Source organism: Harmonia axyridis, chromosome 1 (assembly GCF_914767665.1).
Source record: "Harmonia axyridis chromosome 1, icHarAxyr1.1, whole genome shotgun sequence".
In the NCBI taxonomy this organism is placed as follows: domain Eukaryota; kingdom Metazoa; phylum Arthropoda; class Insecta; order Coleoptera; family Coccinellidae; genus Harmonia; species Harmonia axyridis.
In genome coordinates, this window is record NC_059501.1 from 72986754 (window position 1) to 73003711 (window position 16958).

At 34.8% G+C, this 16958-nt stretch overlaps 2 protein-coding genes across 30 annotated transcripts in view; one reads left to right on the top strand and one right to left on the bottom strand.

Annotated features, from left to right (window-relative positions):
* LOC123679986 (voltage-dependent calcium channel type A subunit alpha-1) overlaps nt 1-13700 on the top strand; it is a 312605-nt gene extending 298905 nt beyond the window's left edge. For 16 of the 28 annotated variants that reach the window (XM_045617641.1, XM_045618241.1, XM_045617973.1 and 13 more), the window contains 6 exons: nt 882-1042; nt 3164-3367; nt 6742-6777; nt 8565-8758; nt 10285-10453; nt 12573-13700. In XM_045617641.1, the coding sequence (XP_045473597.1) occupies nt 882-1042; nt 3164-3367; nt 6742-6777; nt 8565-8758; nt 10285-10453; nt 12573-12685 (877 nt within the window). In that variant the 3' untranslated portion in view covers nt 12686-13700. Of the gene's footprint in view, nt 1-881; nt 1043-3163; nt 3368-6741; nt 6778-8564; nt 8759-10284; nt 10454-12572 lie in introns of those variants that run through there. The other 12 variants (XM_045617804.1, XM_045618975.1, XM_045619502.1 and 9 more) reach the window with 5 other exon arrangements.
* A 2356-nt stretch (nt 13701-16056) lies between these two features.
* Nucleotides 16057-16958, bottom strand: part of LOC123681274 (aquaporin AQPAe.a-like) — a 46519-nt gene continuing 45617 nt past the window's right edge. For both annotated transcript variants that reach the window (XM_045619707.1, XM_045619625.1), the window contains exons 4-6: nt 16593-16802; nt 16453-16533; nt 16057-16373 (exon numbers count right to left, since the gene is read on the bottom strand). In XM_045619707.1, the coding sequence (XP_045475663.1) occupies nt 16272-16373; nt 16453-16533; nt 16593-16802 (393 nt within the window). In that variant the 3' untranslated portion in view covers nt 16057-16271. The remainder of the gene's footprint in view (nt 16374-16452; nt 16534-16592; nt 16803-16958) is intronic.

Consider the following 16958-nt stretch of genomic DNA (forward strand, 5'->3'; position numbering starts at 1 on the left):
TCTAACCTTAGATATGTGAGAGCATTCGATGAGCCTTAGCCGTAGATTTCTTCATATTATAGCAGAAATCAACAAATGACGACAATTTGACCCGAAAACTGACTTATCTAATCGAGAATAACTTTATGATGTACACACAAATTGACTAAAATTTCGATGGCTTTATGTATGACATCTAAGATCTATTTATATCTTCTATCACTTACCGCTACAGCCATCTATAGCAAAATGGTGGAAGCAAAGTTGTTCACCTAACAAAAATTTTAACATCGAGTAACGCGAGAAATTCAAGAAATAACACTTCTTTCAAGCTATTCACCATTTTCCTCCACTTATGAGCTTTTCGCACATTTCCCACTATTTCTTTGATGATAGGTCTGAATTTATCGCATTTGCATCCTTCTAAATAGCATCTGAGGCTATAATATGTCGCTAATTTTAGGCAACGCTTCGAGAATTGATGACACACCTCAATGTATAATTTTGCCGTTTTTTCGAATCACCTGATGCCTTAGTTTTGTTTCAATATGAATTGATTTTCAACGAAATGCATATCTTGATATAGATATAAAACAAGGTAGGAAAAAAGCAGTAGGAATAATTAATGAATTGCAATAGATATTTTTCGTGCGAATGCGAAAAAATGACACTTTGAAAGTACCACTTTTTATTATAAGTTTCAGTTTTAATTAAGAAATCTTTCCAATAAAATCACTGGATGTTGCTTAATTTCTATCGCGGCTTGTCTGATATTTTTGGATGGATTTTAATTTTCGATGTAACAATCAAAATACCCCCCTCCTCTTAGATCTGCGAGTGGTGGATCTTTCTAGATCCACTAATGATCGACTGAACTAAAAGAATATTTTCACTCTTTTCAGACGAGGCAATTCTCCAACAAACCAAAGGAGCCCATCGCCAAGACGAAGGTACCCGTCACATCTACACCACGATATAGGATTTTCGGATACAGTGTCAAACGTTGTGGAAATAGTGAAACATGAGCATCACAGGGCTCATTCTCATAGGCGATTTATGAGAGGTGAGTTTTAGGTCTTTTTTTGTATTCCCCTTGCAGTAGAAAAGTTATATTTCAGCACTTATATCGGGATGATCTAACCTCAATTGGTACTATGGGGGTCCATTTTATATAGGTTCTTCATGATTATACTCAACCTTGAGGTTTTACATAATTCGAATATTTGGCTAACAACTAACGTCAAAGAGGTTTCTATATCACCTGGCCACCTCATACCAACTCATGTCCCATGTCTTAGACCTTACATATTCAGTTTATTATGGAATCATTTTCTGAGTTTATCCGACGTTTTCAAAATGTAGTTTTGAGGTCGCATTGTAATACAAGCACAACATGTATTAATCTCACTTGGACCAAACTTGTATACTCAATAGAATCAAGGACTAGGAAAGGATTATTAACATTTGGAGGAACATATATTCGAAGGAATAATCTCATGACCATGCTGATTGATTATTGATAACTGTGTGAAGAATTAGATTGCACCGCGACCTTGAGGTACATTGTGTCTCTTACCAAAGCTGCACCATCTACAGCTTATTTTCCAGTTTCAAAGTTTCAACACCTCCAGTCTAGCCATTCTAGATAGAATGATTTCAAGGAAGTCACGCCCTGAGTATTATAAGTTTCTCGTCCAAGGCATTTTTTGTGTTGCCTTGAAATGCCGAGGCATTTTGAGAACAGATGATTTCATCCTTATCTCCACAGAATCTTCACTTGTCGGTTTTTGATAACTGTATTTACATTAGATGCTTCCAGAAGCGGTAGTCAATAGCTTGTTTCAACTAAAATCAAGGTACTTTTTGTATGAATTTTGCATAGGAACAACAATTTCAGAGCATTTCCCTCCTTGTTTTTTCATTCTCTCGAACCTATAGTTTTCCCGTGAAAAGTGTTCGTTTTCTTTGACTCCTGAGTGACTATAGGAACCCTAACAGGAAGTTTTTCTCCTTAATTTAAGCTTAGGGCTTGTAAATTCCACTTTAGTCCTCGGTGGATGTATATATCCAGGAGTCTTTCCAGCGCTTAGGGGGTCTGCCGATTGGTCTTCTGGTACCTGGGATTCTGTCAAGGGCTATCCTAGCATTTCTCCTTCGTCCATTCTGATGTGGTCATTCCAATAACAGGAGCTTAATCATCAAAATTGATTGGTATGTGTCACATGAGATGAAGCATAACATATAAACCAATATTTAAGGAAAAAAAGAATTAACTTTTCGGCTGATTACATTTTCTCAGGCTCCTCATGACATATCGATTTGAGCAAAACGTCGATTTCTTCACAACAAGGAAATTGTTCAACTTACATGCCACAAGACTTGGTTTTCCTCAAGAGAAGTAATCAACTGTTGTTCTGCATTTTTGAGGAGCTGCACAAAGAGGTGGGGAAGTCTAGGTGAAAATCATTAGAAAATAAAGTTGTGATGACTTTCCCATCCGGTTATTTTTTTGTGATTGGATTGGAAGACTTTCAACTGAGATTTATGTCAATTGTTAATGGGGTCCAATAGTTGGTATTTATTTGACAGCTGTTTACATCGGACAATTTTTCGTGCTGATCGGTGAAATTTTCTGTTGAGCCAAGACTTTGTTTGATATTCACTGTTTCCAATGGAACTTCATACGTCGATTCATTTCAAATCTAGTTCACACTCTGTTGAAAAAAACCAGAGTATACGAGTGATATAGACTTCAAAACTGATCGTGAAGTAAAAACCAAATTGTGAAGACAATCTTAGCCTCTGATGCTGAAAAGCCCATCTCGATCTCAAGTGATCAAAAAGTTATAAAAGTAGTCTTTATCATTTATATGAATAATTCAACAATGGTCAAATCAAATAATTTATAAGTTCTCTACAAAGATGATGTACCTTCACTTTACGCAGCAGATTTTGTGGAATCAAAACAGCTACAAATTAACAAGTTTTCCTAGATCTGTCGAATCATATATCGAACACAGCTTTCGTTGTCTCCAGCATGAAACCACAACTCCTCACTCCCTCTAGAAACCACGGACTAACCATCGAAGTACTTTTACAATTTTTTTTTAAACACCAAGGCACTTACCCTTTTAGTTACCACCTGTAGTATTCTGAATGGAATTTTCCAAAAATTTTGTTGAAGAATTATCTGCTCTAGGCTCGTGGTCTGCTTCCACCAGTCCAGCAAGGTCACCATCACCCACGCACCGCTACAACAACCCCGTCAGGTACAGGGAGACGTCTAGGTCGTCTCGACGCGGCTACGGCAACAACATGTGCCAGAGGTCAAGGTCACCAAGTCCTTCACATCCTCTTCCCCAAGCGGGGTACGGACCTCCAACCATAGGTGAGTTTAGGTGGAATGGAGGATCGGAGGAGATGGAGCGAGCAAGGGTTGTCGATGGTTCGATGTTCGATGGTTATTTCATGTATATTGCCAAAGCTCTATGTTGCCGCAACGGGATTTACGTCTTTTGACAACTCACTTTCAAACTGGACACTTTCTCGATTGACAAAATATGTTTGACACTTGCGAGGTTGATTTTGATTGGATAGCTTCAAAGTTGCACTTGAATAACCTCATATAGGTGCTCAGCAATAAGCGTCAAAACAAACTTATGGGCTATCCTTATTACCTTTATGTATACCATGCGTGATTTTTCTGAACTTAATTATTATTGTCCATACTGTAATTTTCATTCTGAATGCGAAAATCTATTCAGTCAGATATAATGTCAGGTGACAAAAAGAAGTTCGTGCGAATTTTGATAGTAACGGGTGTTTTTTTTAGAGCTATAGAACTTTAAATCGCAATAAAACAACGATAGATTATTCGATTGACATGAATTTTATTTATCCGCAAGATAATCTTGTGGCATTACATTTTGAATATGATTTCTGGCATAAGACCGTCACGGCTGGTTCGGATGTAGTCCAATCTGGACGTCCAATTTTCGATGACTTTTTCCAACATTTGTGGCCGTATATCGGCAATAACACGGCGAATGTTGTCTTCCAAATGGTCAAGGGTTTGTGGCTTGTCCGCATAGACCAATGACTTCACATAGCCCCACAGAAAGTAGTCAAGCGGTGTTAAATCTCAAGATATTGGAGGCCAATTCACAGGTCCAAAACGTGAAATTAAGCGGTCACCAATCGTGTCTTTCAATAAATCGATTGTGACACGACCTGTTCGACATGTTGCGCCATCTTGTTGGAACCACAGCTCCTGGACGTCATGGTTGTTCAATTCAAGAATGAAAAAGTTAGTCATTATGGCTCTATACCGATCACCATTGACTGTAACGTTCTGGCCATCATCGTTTTCGAAGAAGTACGATGATTCCACCAGCCCATAGAGCTCACCAAACAGTCAGTTTTTCTGGATGTAACGGTGTTTCGACATACACTTGAGTATTAGCTTCACTCCAAATGCGGCAGTTTTGTTTGTTGACGTAGCCATTCAACCAGAAGTGCGCTTCGTCGCTAAACAAAATAAAATGGACGTAGTGCGCGATACGTATTTCGCACAGAACCATTATTTTCGAAATAAAATTGCACTATTTGCAAGCGTTGTTTAGGCGTGAGTTTCATTTTATGATGAATTGCCAAACCAAACTGAGAATAAATCACTTGACAGCTGTTGAATCGGTCTCCATCTTGAACAGTAATGCCAACTTAAAGTTATATACCTCGAAAAATAACACCCGTTATATACACTTCACCAATAAAGTGACCAACAAAAATTAGGCGAAAGATAAAGATTACATTAGAGTTAGATCAGATTTAATTGAGGAGGTTCCATTTCACTGCGATCTAATGGTCTATTGTGCCCTCATCAGAGCTATTTTCCCCATAACGTGATCTACATCTCGCCTTCCAGTTCCAGAGTTCTAATGAAATCTAGTACCTGGGTATCTCTTCAACAATTTTCTTGTCCAAAGCAGATTTTGCGTTGGCTAGTGATGGCGAGGCATTTCGTCACCCGGAGTTTTTTCCTCCTCCCAACAGAATCTGCACTCGTCATTTTCTGCTAGACCCATTTTCATGAGGTGTTTCCTGAGGTGACAATGCCCTGTGAGGAATCCAGTGTAGGATATTCTTGCCAAGATCCATATACTTCTTGGATCTCGCGATGTCAATGTTTCCAAGAAACTCTTTGGAATGATCCAAACCAGGAAGATTCTGCCAGAGTGTTCCTCTATTCTATTCCTGCCTATTTCGTTGAGTTTTCTTCGTCACCCCAATACCATCTTCGAATCGAAGATATTTGAGCTCAGTGCTTTGATTGCAGCCTGACTATCAGAATGTATCGCTATATCACATTGCAGATAGTTTCTTGCTAGGTTAATTTCTACAGATCATTCTATCTATCTATCTATCTATCTATTCTATCTCTGCCTGAAAGACACTTAGACAGCTGCTTATGATAATGAGCATCTGGTACCATTTCCGAATACTTTAGCGTCAGTCCCCATCGTGGTTTTGAAACCATATGTGTATCATTCGATGGTATTCTTTTTGAGAACTCAGATTGTGGACTCCCTTTCCCAATCTTCTTTTTTACTCAGTATCTTAATGAAGGTTTTTTCGATACTTATTTTCTTTGAAAGTTTAAATTACATTTTCGTGCAAACTACTTGGCCATTTGGACATTTTTTTTAAATGACAGGTTACTTCCTTCTGAACAGTGCAAACCGTATGCGTATAAAAACCTCTATTTTAAGAATACTGGGTATCGCATATTAAAGCCTGTTTTTTTTTCATGAAATTTGTCACACTTTTTAGAGGTAGGGTTTCTAATATTTCACAGTTGTTAATATTTTTCTTCGAAGATTATTATTTGGATTTTTTGTGTTGTAAAATACATCAGAAAGTTATCATATACTTGTGAAATCTTCTCCTGCGATTAAAATTCGATTGGTCATCTTTAGGTCAGGATTCTAACAACAAATTATCCCAGTTAATGCCAAATATTTTCTACATTATTTCTTCACGAATTCTTTTTGGCTGTTTCCTACTGTTGTTGTTGAATTTTTGCAGTGAAGTATAAATGCGAAATACATTAAATCAATTATTAAGGAAGTCAATTATAGTATAGAAACACGTATTGGGGACAAATAACAGAAAAAATCTATACCCAACGTTTTACAAATTCGCACGATCTTTTTTGATTACTCATTCATATAATTGATTACTTATAATTATTTTTGATGTTCCTATATTCCCTCTCCATTGAATATGTTTCCTTTTGCACAGTTTTTAAGAAGTGTTATTGGTGAAAAGACAAGGGAAAGGCAAAGAGTGATTCGAATGGAAAAGAACTGGCATAAGTCTAAATTTGAGATTTACACACAAATGATAATAACGGATAGAAAAGTAATAATTGAATTATAAATCAACCCTTCACTATGGTCTAAAACTAAAACAATTTCATTTTTTTATCTTTCGAATTCATTATTTAGATCTTATATCATTTTTTAAGGTAACTTTCAATATTTTTGAAATAGTTTTGGACCATTCAGTAAAATGAAGATTTTAAACCAAATCTTTTCTATCACCTCCTGAATGATCCATAATATATTTCAATTTTCGTTCAACCAGAATAGGAATTACGAGAAAATGTTATAAATAGCAAACAATTGGCAAACAACTTTCCATAGCTACCACCTCAAAGAAAATTCAATATTTGTATGCTAAATTCGTTTGCACTTTGTGTAGGTTGGTGCGTTTATACACACGGAAATGGAACGAGAGGTATGTAATGAGCGATAATAGAGCCATTTGGTAGATTCACTGACCGATGCACCTTCTGCCAATATCCTCATTTGCACTTCATCCTGCCACTATCACATCTGAAAACATTATAGATAACCAGGTTACATTTCATCTGATTTTCGATGAAGAAAGTAGACATAGAGCATTGGTGATATTGATGAACCTGAATGTTTTTGGTATTTGCGAAATCAGCTTTTCTTTTGAGTTTTTTATTATCCATACCTCAGTTTCATTTAACTGTTTTCAGCATGAATTATAGAGAGATATGTATGTACATGTCCAAAATTCACAACAGCAATAAATACAGAAGAAATGAGGTCCTTTCATGAAAATCCAAATGTCAATTTGCTAGATCGTCTTCTACAGATTATTATAGTTTAAATTCTGGACTTCCAATCGAATTTTGAGATAATGTAATATTGACAATCTCCGTCAACATCTATTGGACAATCTATACGCACATTTCCAATACATTACAGGTTTCCCAATGAATCCGAAATTTTCTGATATTTTTCTCAAATATTTTAATTATTTTTTAATTATCGAAAAAATCTGAACTTATGCATAGTTGAGAATTTGATTTATTTCTGTCTGATGTTCCAGTTATTTTTATCATGGAATGGCAATAAATATGTCGAATAAAATCCATAAGCTTTATATCTAATCTAGGAAATACAAATATCTTCTCCTAACACGATTAGTTATTATTCTTGAAAGTCAAAACTATCGAGAACTTCATCTGAGTCATCGATTTTCATATTTTGCATTATTGAACTAGGAAACAAGTCAACTCTTTGCATTTTGTTTTCCCATTATGTATTGTTATATTCAACAAAAATCACGAAACTTACAACAAATGACAGATAATAAAGCGAAGGGTCTATAATGAATTATTGTAACAATGCAGTTGCGTTTGAATTATTCCCATTTTGCCGCTTCACATGAATATTGTTTCTTCTTTGATTCAAGCTACTTCAATTAACTCAACTACCTCACGAGCTAGGTTTGTTTATATAAGAAAGATGATTTTCAAAATGCGGGGGGACTGATATCAAAAACAGAAAAAGAAGACTTAGATTGGTTCGAAAGAACACTACTTATGATATAGACCTGAGACTCTTAATGAGGAGTGGCAAAAAATAATTCGAAGCCAACTGGGAGTTTATAATAATAAGACCCTGTACTAATAACATTATCTACTGCAATGTCATTTAATAAACTCATCTAGTTATAGTATTCATTGGGGAACCTGTACAATGTAGAACGCATGAGGCATGTTACTCTGAATTTCTCTGAACATACAAACATCATCTCAAACATTGAGGATTTCTTATTCTTCTTTCACATTCTTGACCTTCAGGCTCATCATCCTGCTGGATAACCTATAATCTTCTTTCTGAAGCAACTCAATAATTTTGTTTCTAATGGATTACTCATTGGTGTGTCTTCTATCTTTAATTTCTTCTATATCTAATTTTATGTGAGATTCAAGTATAAATAACAGTAACTTTACTGTTAAATCTTTGATAATATTGACTGATTGAGCTTCCCTGGTTTCACCTAGAGGTAGCAGCAATTTTACGCCTCCTAATAAAAGTGGAGTTTATATTCTTAATACCCAACTTTAATTCCTGAAGGTACCTTCAACTAGAATTCTTTGCTTCCATTAATAATTCTAAAGGTAGACAATACCTCAATATACAACCACTCAAACACATAGATGTTGCCCTACAAAGCAACTAAAAAATATTAGAAAAAAATTACAGCCGGTGCTGTGGTAGGTATACCGATGCAGCAGTCTGCAGCCCATCATGGAAGCATGCAGCACAGCTATCCAGTCTTGGGCGTCAGACGAGGACATGGCAGACGACTGCCACCAACACCTTGCAAGCCCTCAACGCTGCATTTGCCTCCTGGCACTAACTTTTCTAAGTTGAATCCTAGTCCAACGCATGTGAACGTAAGTATTTCTATGATCTAGTTCTGTATTTAAAAAAAAATAATTTCATTACTCTGTATTTATTGTTACATTTGACTCCTAAGTTGGACGACAAATTATATTAGGTGTTTGTCGAATACAGATATTATTGAGATTCCAAGGAATATTCCCAGAGAAAGGATAACAAAACTCCCTCTGAGCTTTTTAATATTTCATCGATTCAAATATCTACATAAATGTTATCGGAGCTCGGCAATTCCTATGCAATCTCCTTTATACCTGTGGATCTTGGTTCTTATTTATCAATGCGGTAAATAATCCTCGAATCTTTGATATCGAAACTATATCTCTACATATACAGGGTGTCCCGTAAAGACCACGTCAAACCGAGGGAGAATGTAGATCAAAGGATAACCCATCTGCTATGACAAAATTCCTATAATAAAAGTCTTACCGTTTTCGAGATAATTTTTTTTTGTTTGAAAATAATGAATTTTAGCCCCTTTCAATAGTTTTGCCCTTACGGTTGGTACAATTTTACATCTTTCTGGTTAATTTTTTCAGTAAAATATTGCTGAAGAATGATTTTAACGTTTACATTAAAAACATCCTCCGAAAATTTTAAAGGGGGGCAATGAGAAATATTTTTATTGGAAATTTTGGTAGTGGATTATTTTGTTCATGAAGTTAAGCCCATCGCTCCAAATGATCTTATTGAAAAAATCTGGATCTGCATGATGTTTTCCAAAATTTGCCGGCAAAATTGAATTTCGTTGAGGTGAATAATTATGCGAGTAATATTTTCGCAAGTAAACAATTGCCATTGTTCACTAAGTAATGCAATATCGAAGATTTCTTAACAGAATTGACAAACTTGATTTCATCAGAAACGTACCCATTTGGATAAAAAAAAAAGATAAAAAAGGCCATATCTTTTTTTTTTTTAATAACAAATGACTTGTGTGATACCTCTTTGAAATCACTATAAAATGGACAATTTATTGATGTAATGTGCAGCAGTAGCTCGGTACATTTTTTTCCACTACGATGGGCTAAACTTCATGAACAAAATAATCCACTACCAAAATTTCCAATAAAAATATTTCTCATAGCCCCCTTTTAAAATTTTCGGAGGATGTTTTTAATGTAAACGTTGAAATCATTCTTCAGCAATATTTTACTGAAAAAATTAACCAGAAAGATGTAAAATTGTACCAACCGTAAGGGCAAAACTAATAAAAAGGATAAAAATTCATTATTTTCAAAAAAAAAATATCTCAAAAACGGTAAGACTTTTATTATAGGAATTTTGTCATAGCAGATGGGTTATCCTTTGATCTACATTCTCCATCGGTTTGACGTGGTCTTTACGGGACACCCTGTATGTACAGTAATCCAGAACTTTTCTAATTGTACAGGGTGGGCAAATAAGCGCTGCGTTCAGAATGTTCCTGTTTCATCGCACTTCAAAAACCTAACCCTTTTCAAAATCTAAAAATGAGCCATTATACCGATCTCAAATATGTTATTTTCATCTTATTCTGCAGCTGCCTCAGATGCAAACACAGTCGGCTCATGCGACACCTCACAGTATGCATCATAACTACCCCCCCGATCGTGACATGTACAGGGAGAGAGATAGTAATCCTACAGCGATATCGAATCCGTCTTCTACATATAAGGAGAGCACACAAGCTCCATTAAGTTTCGAACAAGGTGAGTCATAGTTGTGCTAAAAAAAAACCTCCATTAAATAAGAAACATCCATGAGTATGGAATATGTTGCTATTGCTGTAAATGATCATCGCTTTATCTTGTATTGTGGGAATAAAGTCAATTATTATTATTATTATCATCAGTTCATAAATGACTTCAGTTACCTAAGATCTTGACATGATACGAATCGTTAGGTGAATTAGATACGAGTAGGTTGTTCTACGACACGAGTGCCAAAAGTTTCGAGTAGACTATTTCATCTTCGGTAGTGATACCAACTGTAGCGGTAAACGGTAATCTCTATCCAGCTTAAAAATTCAAATGAACCACATAGACTGAAAAAATCTTCATTTCCTTCAAAGAGTTTTCTATAAAGGAAACATGCAACATTGGTCTCGTAGCTTAAGTAAAACATGCTCTTGTGACTCTCAAAGGTAAAAGATTTCAAGACTTGATAGTCTCTCCTGAGAAGCAACTAGAATCACTGCGTGGTAACAGATGGTTAGAGAACTATTTCCGATAGCTCTGATGTTTCTTTACATTGTGTTTTTAAATTTTAGAGCTACTTCATCTGCTTCAGCTACTGAGTAAGCTCAATCGTCTTCTTAGAGTATTGATTTAGTACTGAAACTCAAACTCACTTGCCTCAAGGCGAGTCAACAAGTCATATCTTCGAAATTGGGTATTTGAAAATTCTAGACAACTTCAGCAGAAGGTTCTTCACATACTGAATAATATAGCATCTTGAAGAAGATTGTAGACTGTCAGTTACTGAGACGTTAACACAGAAATTAAGGCGAATACAAAGATATATTTGATCACCCCCTGAGTTGTTTCCCAAATGGTATTTGGCGAGGCATTTTCAGCCAATTTTGAAATGCTCATTTATCAGAAGATTTCAGTCTTCATCACGGGCCACTGATGGAATCGCCAGTATGGCATCTCCATAATGAAGTGTGGTGACTTCTCATGTCCTCACCCTCCCCTGCCAGTACTAACAACTTCCCTAAGGGGAGTGCTAGTAAGAGAGCTAGAGCGATTTCTGAGGACGGAAAAGAAAGGCTTACAGTACCATCGGAACTAATGCTTAAGAGCCGCAACATGTGAATCACGCCCTGCGCTGCACATGTTGGTTGCTTTTGCCCGATCAACACGCAAGGATTCAGTGATGTTGAGCAGGGCAGTAAGTCACCACAGCGCTGTGCATCTGGTTGCAATTTTAGGCAGAGGCTTCACGTCAGGGTTAGCACTTTGGTAAAGGGGTCTAAGCCAATTTTGAGGTACTCCCTCTTTAAGAGGATTGTTTGATCCCGGAACCATTTATGAAATCGTCAGTATGGCAACTCAGTAGTCACTACCATATACACCTTTATCTTCATAACGGTGCATGGTGATTTCATCATAGAACAGTGATTGGTTTTATGTCCTAAGCCTTCCAAAAATTGCGCAGACTTCTTACCTATTGTTGGTGGCACTATAAGATATTTCAAACACATGTTTGATACCACCTCCATTTCCATAAAAACTTAATCAAATCCCAAAACTGTTGGCAAATCACGACACAATTACGAAACGTCAAAAGGTTATCGGCTACGCGGGCTTCGTTTCCATGGAAACTACTAAAGTTGTAATCTTATTCGCCGTGCGATTCACCCTACAGATGCTACCGTATTGGTTGTTGATCGTGCTTTCTGTTTGCGGTAAAGTATAATAAATCGCACAGTACGTTGCACAGTGCTTAAAATAGACAGTTACATAGTTGGCGGGATGTACGAATTTCGTTACTTTCTGTAGGGGGAGTAGAAAAACAATATTACCTTGAATGTCGATTTCGTTTAAGAAGAGGAACCTTTTGGTCTTAAATAATTAACAGTTTATTCATCTCAATAAGTGATTTGAAGGGTACACAGAAATATTTTCTTCATTAAAGTAGGTCTTTGAAATGTTAAAGTTGCCAATTCTGTGGAATACAAGCAATGTGGTTTAAACATGTTTACTGGTATAGATATTTGACTATGCACCGAATGATTCCGAATTCATTCAATCAACATTTCCAGACACCGACTGTCGAATGTTTATCAGGTTACTTTCAAAATTAACATTCCTTCTGTTTTTATAGGTGTCGCTTTAGGCAGAGGCGGCCGTATGTTGCCAAGTCCAGTACCAAACGGTTACAAACCGAAGCCAAACAGGACTCGTCATTCCGACTCAGATGACGACGACTGGTGCTAGCAGCGGGCCTAACCTTTAGGAGTACTACCAACGACCAGGAATTGAATTATTACGCTGTGTATCGTATGTGTGTGTGTGTATGTGACGCTTTATGTGACATTTCATAACTCATTACTACTGCCAATAAAATTCATTTTGTATTGATTTCAAGAACAGGAGATTTCATTTGATGTCGTGGAGTGATGTGCGAATTAAAAAAAAAATCGTATAGGTACATGTATATAATATGGTTTTGGGAGCAGAAAACGCAGATCTCATACCACTTATTGAACCGAATGATAAGTGTTTCGTTTGGTTTTTGACGTTATCGGTTGTTCATATGACTGTAATTTTTACTGCAATATTGGCTGAATTCTTTGTTGAATTGTGTTAAGGACTTTCTGAATTCGAAGCTATTTATTTAATGAGTTAATATTTATTATTCAATAATTTTATTTATATGTATATAAATGATCTTTTTATTCTTTTTTTTGTCCGAACACTACATACTATGCATTAATACCTAGGATTATATGATTTTCGAATCAACGAATATTTTCCGAAATGAATATATATTTTTCAATTTGTTTCCGATCCAGTAGCCTCCAATTACTCTCTTAAAACCTCATATTAATTGGTAACTAATTTCTTTCTCATATTATACGTATTTCATGTATTTTTACGTAGTTGAAAAAATTGAGGAAACTGAATATACTTTCCTTGGTGTTTACGAATGTAGCTCGTGTATTTGTTGATTTCTGCTTTCAACGCCCCCTGACCTTTCAAATCTGTATATATGGTAATTTTGAAATTTAAAATCTAATTGTAATTTATACCAAAAATTTAATTCGAGTAAAATAATTATAATTCTTCCCTGAAGTGCTTTAATCACTAAATTTACGAAAAAAAAAATACTTGTTACATGAATAGTAATCAAATTGTTGAGTTGTTCTTAATGTAATATTAGTTGAAACTGGTATATTGTAATGACCAGGACCAGTTAGAAGAAGTCCGGCGAAGATGTTTTCTCCGATAACTGTGCAGCAAAAAAGACCTGGTTTTTACAATAGCTGCATTATTTCTGTGATAAGCACTAGATGTGTTAAGGAGAATCATTCTTAACTTCTAAATCTATAGACCAAATGTTATGTTTCGAATATCACTTTGTTGAAGATTTCGTTTCTAGATTCGAAGTTTATTAGGTAATTTCTATGTTTCACCCGAGACTGATCTTAAAGTGGTGTAAAGTGCGGATAGTAAGTTCCATTGAAAACGATAGGAACAGGTGTGTGGGCCTCAGGGTTGGTTTTAAATTATTTCGTAAATAACTGATTTTGTCAAAATTGGGGCCGAATTCCCAATCCGCCTCGTTTTTGACACCTGAATTTGCTTTTTTGAGATTCGAATACAAGGATCTGAAAAATTCATCGTAACAATAAATTAATTCGTGCAGAGAAAGATTTCCTGATGGATACTGACTATGTACTGCCGGAATTTCAAATTTTTTATATAGATACTCTGTTTATGACTTATTATGAAGAATGGTAGAGATAGGAGTGTTTTTATGAGTTTGACAGCGGGGTGTCTCCTCAAAAAATAATTCTTGATATTTTGACCTATTTAGACATCGGCAGTACTAAATCCTATTGAAAATATACTACCAGTATCTCTGCCAACTGTGAAATGCGGGTCTTTGACGTTATTCATCTTTTTGTAGTGTAGATTAGCTTGTAAGCAGGAGCAGTAACTTGGAGTTTAAATATTAAAAAAATTGTGTCCGAAGACACCTTGCCTTTTTATATTAATTCAAAATATTTCCAAGATGCCAACCAATTCGAATTTGGTGCGAGGAGACTGTATTTATAATAATGATATAATCTTCAAAAAAAAATCAGAAACTTTGGGTAATGAATCGTTACTATATTGACACATATATTCAACCTATTGGCACTGATAAATTTTACATATTACTCAATTAAAAACTATTGACTAAATTTCAATACTTTGAGAGTATTGAGCGAAAACATCATTCACTTCAAGTTGGTAAAGTGCTTCAACAATACTCCCAATACTTAAATTATATTATTCGGTCATTTAATTCAACCTATTGCAAGTTTAACCTGATATAATTTGTGATATAACAAAATTCATAGTTGGAATAATCTGATGAGCTCTGAATTTTTTCGTTAGTACTGTCTCTTCGCACTGAAGAAGAATTTGATGTTTTTTACCTGGCGTCTGTATATAAATAGGTATATGAGGAGTGAAGATCTATGAAATCTATAATATATTGTATATACCATCCAAATAATTTCGACAACGATGCTGAAATTCCACTATGAAAATAAAGTATTATCTTGTTGAATATAAACATAAACTTAGTCATAATTTACTCCTATAGTTAATGATATTCTCGATCAGCAACGTTCTTGAAATGTATTGGACTGTGTTCGAAAAATTTATACATCTTTTTCGTAAATATTTTAAGTAATACTGTATTCTTCATCAGTTAGTCTTTGCATTAGTGTTAATATTATTGCTTCAAAAGGCATTTTTTAATGAAATTGTGAATATAAACTAACCTAAGCATATAATTAGTTTTTTATTCCCGTCCTCAGTTTTTTAATTATTGCTAATATTTCTGGCGTACCTTCTTAAATTTCACAAAAGAAATGCAATCAATTCTGAAATATACTAACTGGATTATATAGGTACCTATAATCAAATACTGAATCTGAATAGAGACAACAAGTTTTTCCTGAATCAATACAACAACTATTCATAAATGCTCTAAACTATCTACAAATTTGGAAAACAAGAATAGTTTTGAAATTTTTTGACTTGAGGTACGGTATTGAAATGAAATCTATTCTTCAAAAACATTATTCTTCATTTTCCTTCTTCATTTTTTACTTCTGAAGTGATTTATTCTCTAAACCCTCGTTTTTCAAATGTCTTCATTGTATTTTTGGGATTTAATGGCGATTCTTTTTTGAATTTCTCGTTAATATAATGATAAATATAAATATTGTTTCATATGCGAAACTCTTTTCCTCCTTGATGGTTTTTTCATTGATTTAGTTCAAGAAAATCAAACTTTATCGATTTACACAAAAAGAGTCAACTCTTAAATAATCTATTTGAAAAATATTGGAGAGTGACAATCAAATGATTAATTGGTATTCATAACTGAATCAATGGATTTTTTTATGTATCAAGAACTTATCGGCACCTTACAAATTTATATCAATAAAGTAGAAAATTTTGAAATTAGTGATTTTTATTTGGGATCAATTTCCTTCAATGAAATATGAATCTAGGAATTTATTGACTTATCATCCATTATCGTAATTTCAATTCGATAGGACAAATGATATGAATGAATCATTGAATTGAGTATGAATAAAAGATAATTTTTATTCAATGACATGAGAATTATAAACATGTACAACTAAATACTAAAGATAACTATAATAAATTGTTTATAATACGTTAAATTTGTACAATATGTTACTTTTCACTACGGTTAAATAGATGAGATAATGGTAAAAACTCCAAAAATGAGATGTATAGATGTATGTCACGATAAATAATACTTGAATCAGTTCTAGAAATCATACGAATCGCTCTCTCCTTTTCTGTACTTGAAGATGTATTTGTAGATAAGTGCTGCCACTACAGCGCCTACGATTGGTCCTGCCCAGTAAATCTGTAAAAAATTTATATGAAACAGATGAAAACGATTAAAAAAAATTGAAATAAGTTTTCTTCATATTAACACTACCCACCCAGTGGTTTGCCCACAAATTCATAATCACTGCTGGACCAAAACTTCTAGCTGGATTTAAACTTGATCCTGTATATTGGATCTGGAAAAAATTGTCAAATGCATAAAATACTCGAAATTACGATTTGATTTTGCACTTACACCTGCTAAATGACAAGCAACGATGGCCACACCAATGGCCAAAGGAGCGGAACCTTTGACGTCCTTCCTTCTTGTGTCACAGACACCATGAATGACGATGAGGAGCAAGAATGTAAGTATGGCTTCAACAATGAAGCCTTGCATTGGATCCAGGCTTGGATTTATGTTTGTGATACCAAGGTTGCCTAGTTTATCTGCTGGAGTTATTGCCTGGAAATATATACATTCTTATTAGACTTACAATTCAATTTTTTAGTGAATGAAAAAATAATTTTCAATCCTTGGATATCAGTTGTGAAGAAGACTACTAAATTTAGTTTGATTTGATGGATCTTATTTGTTGAATGAATTATGACTTCAAATGAT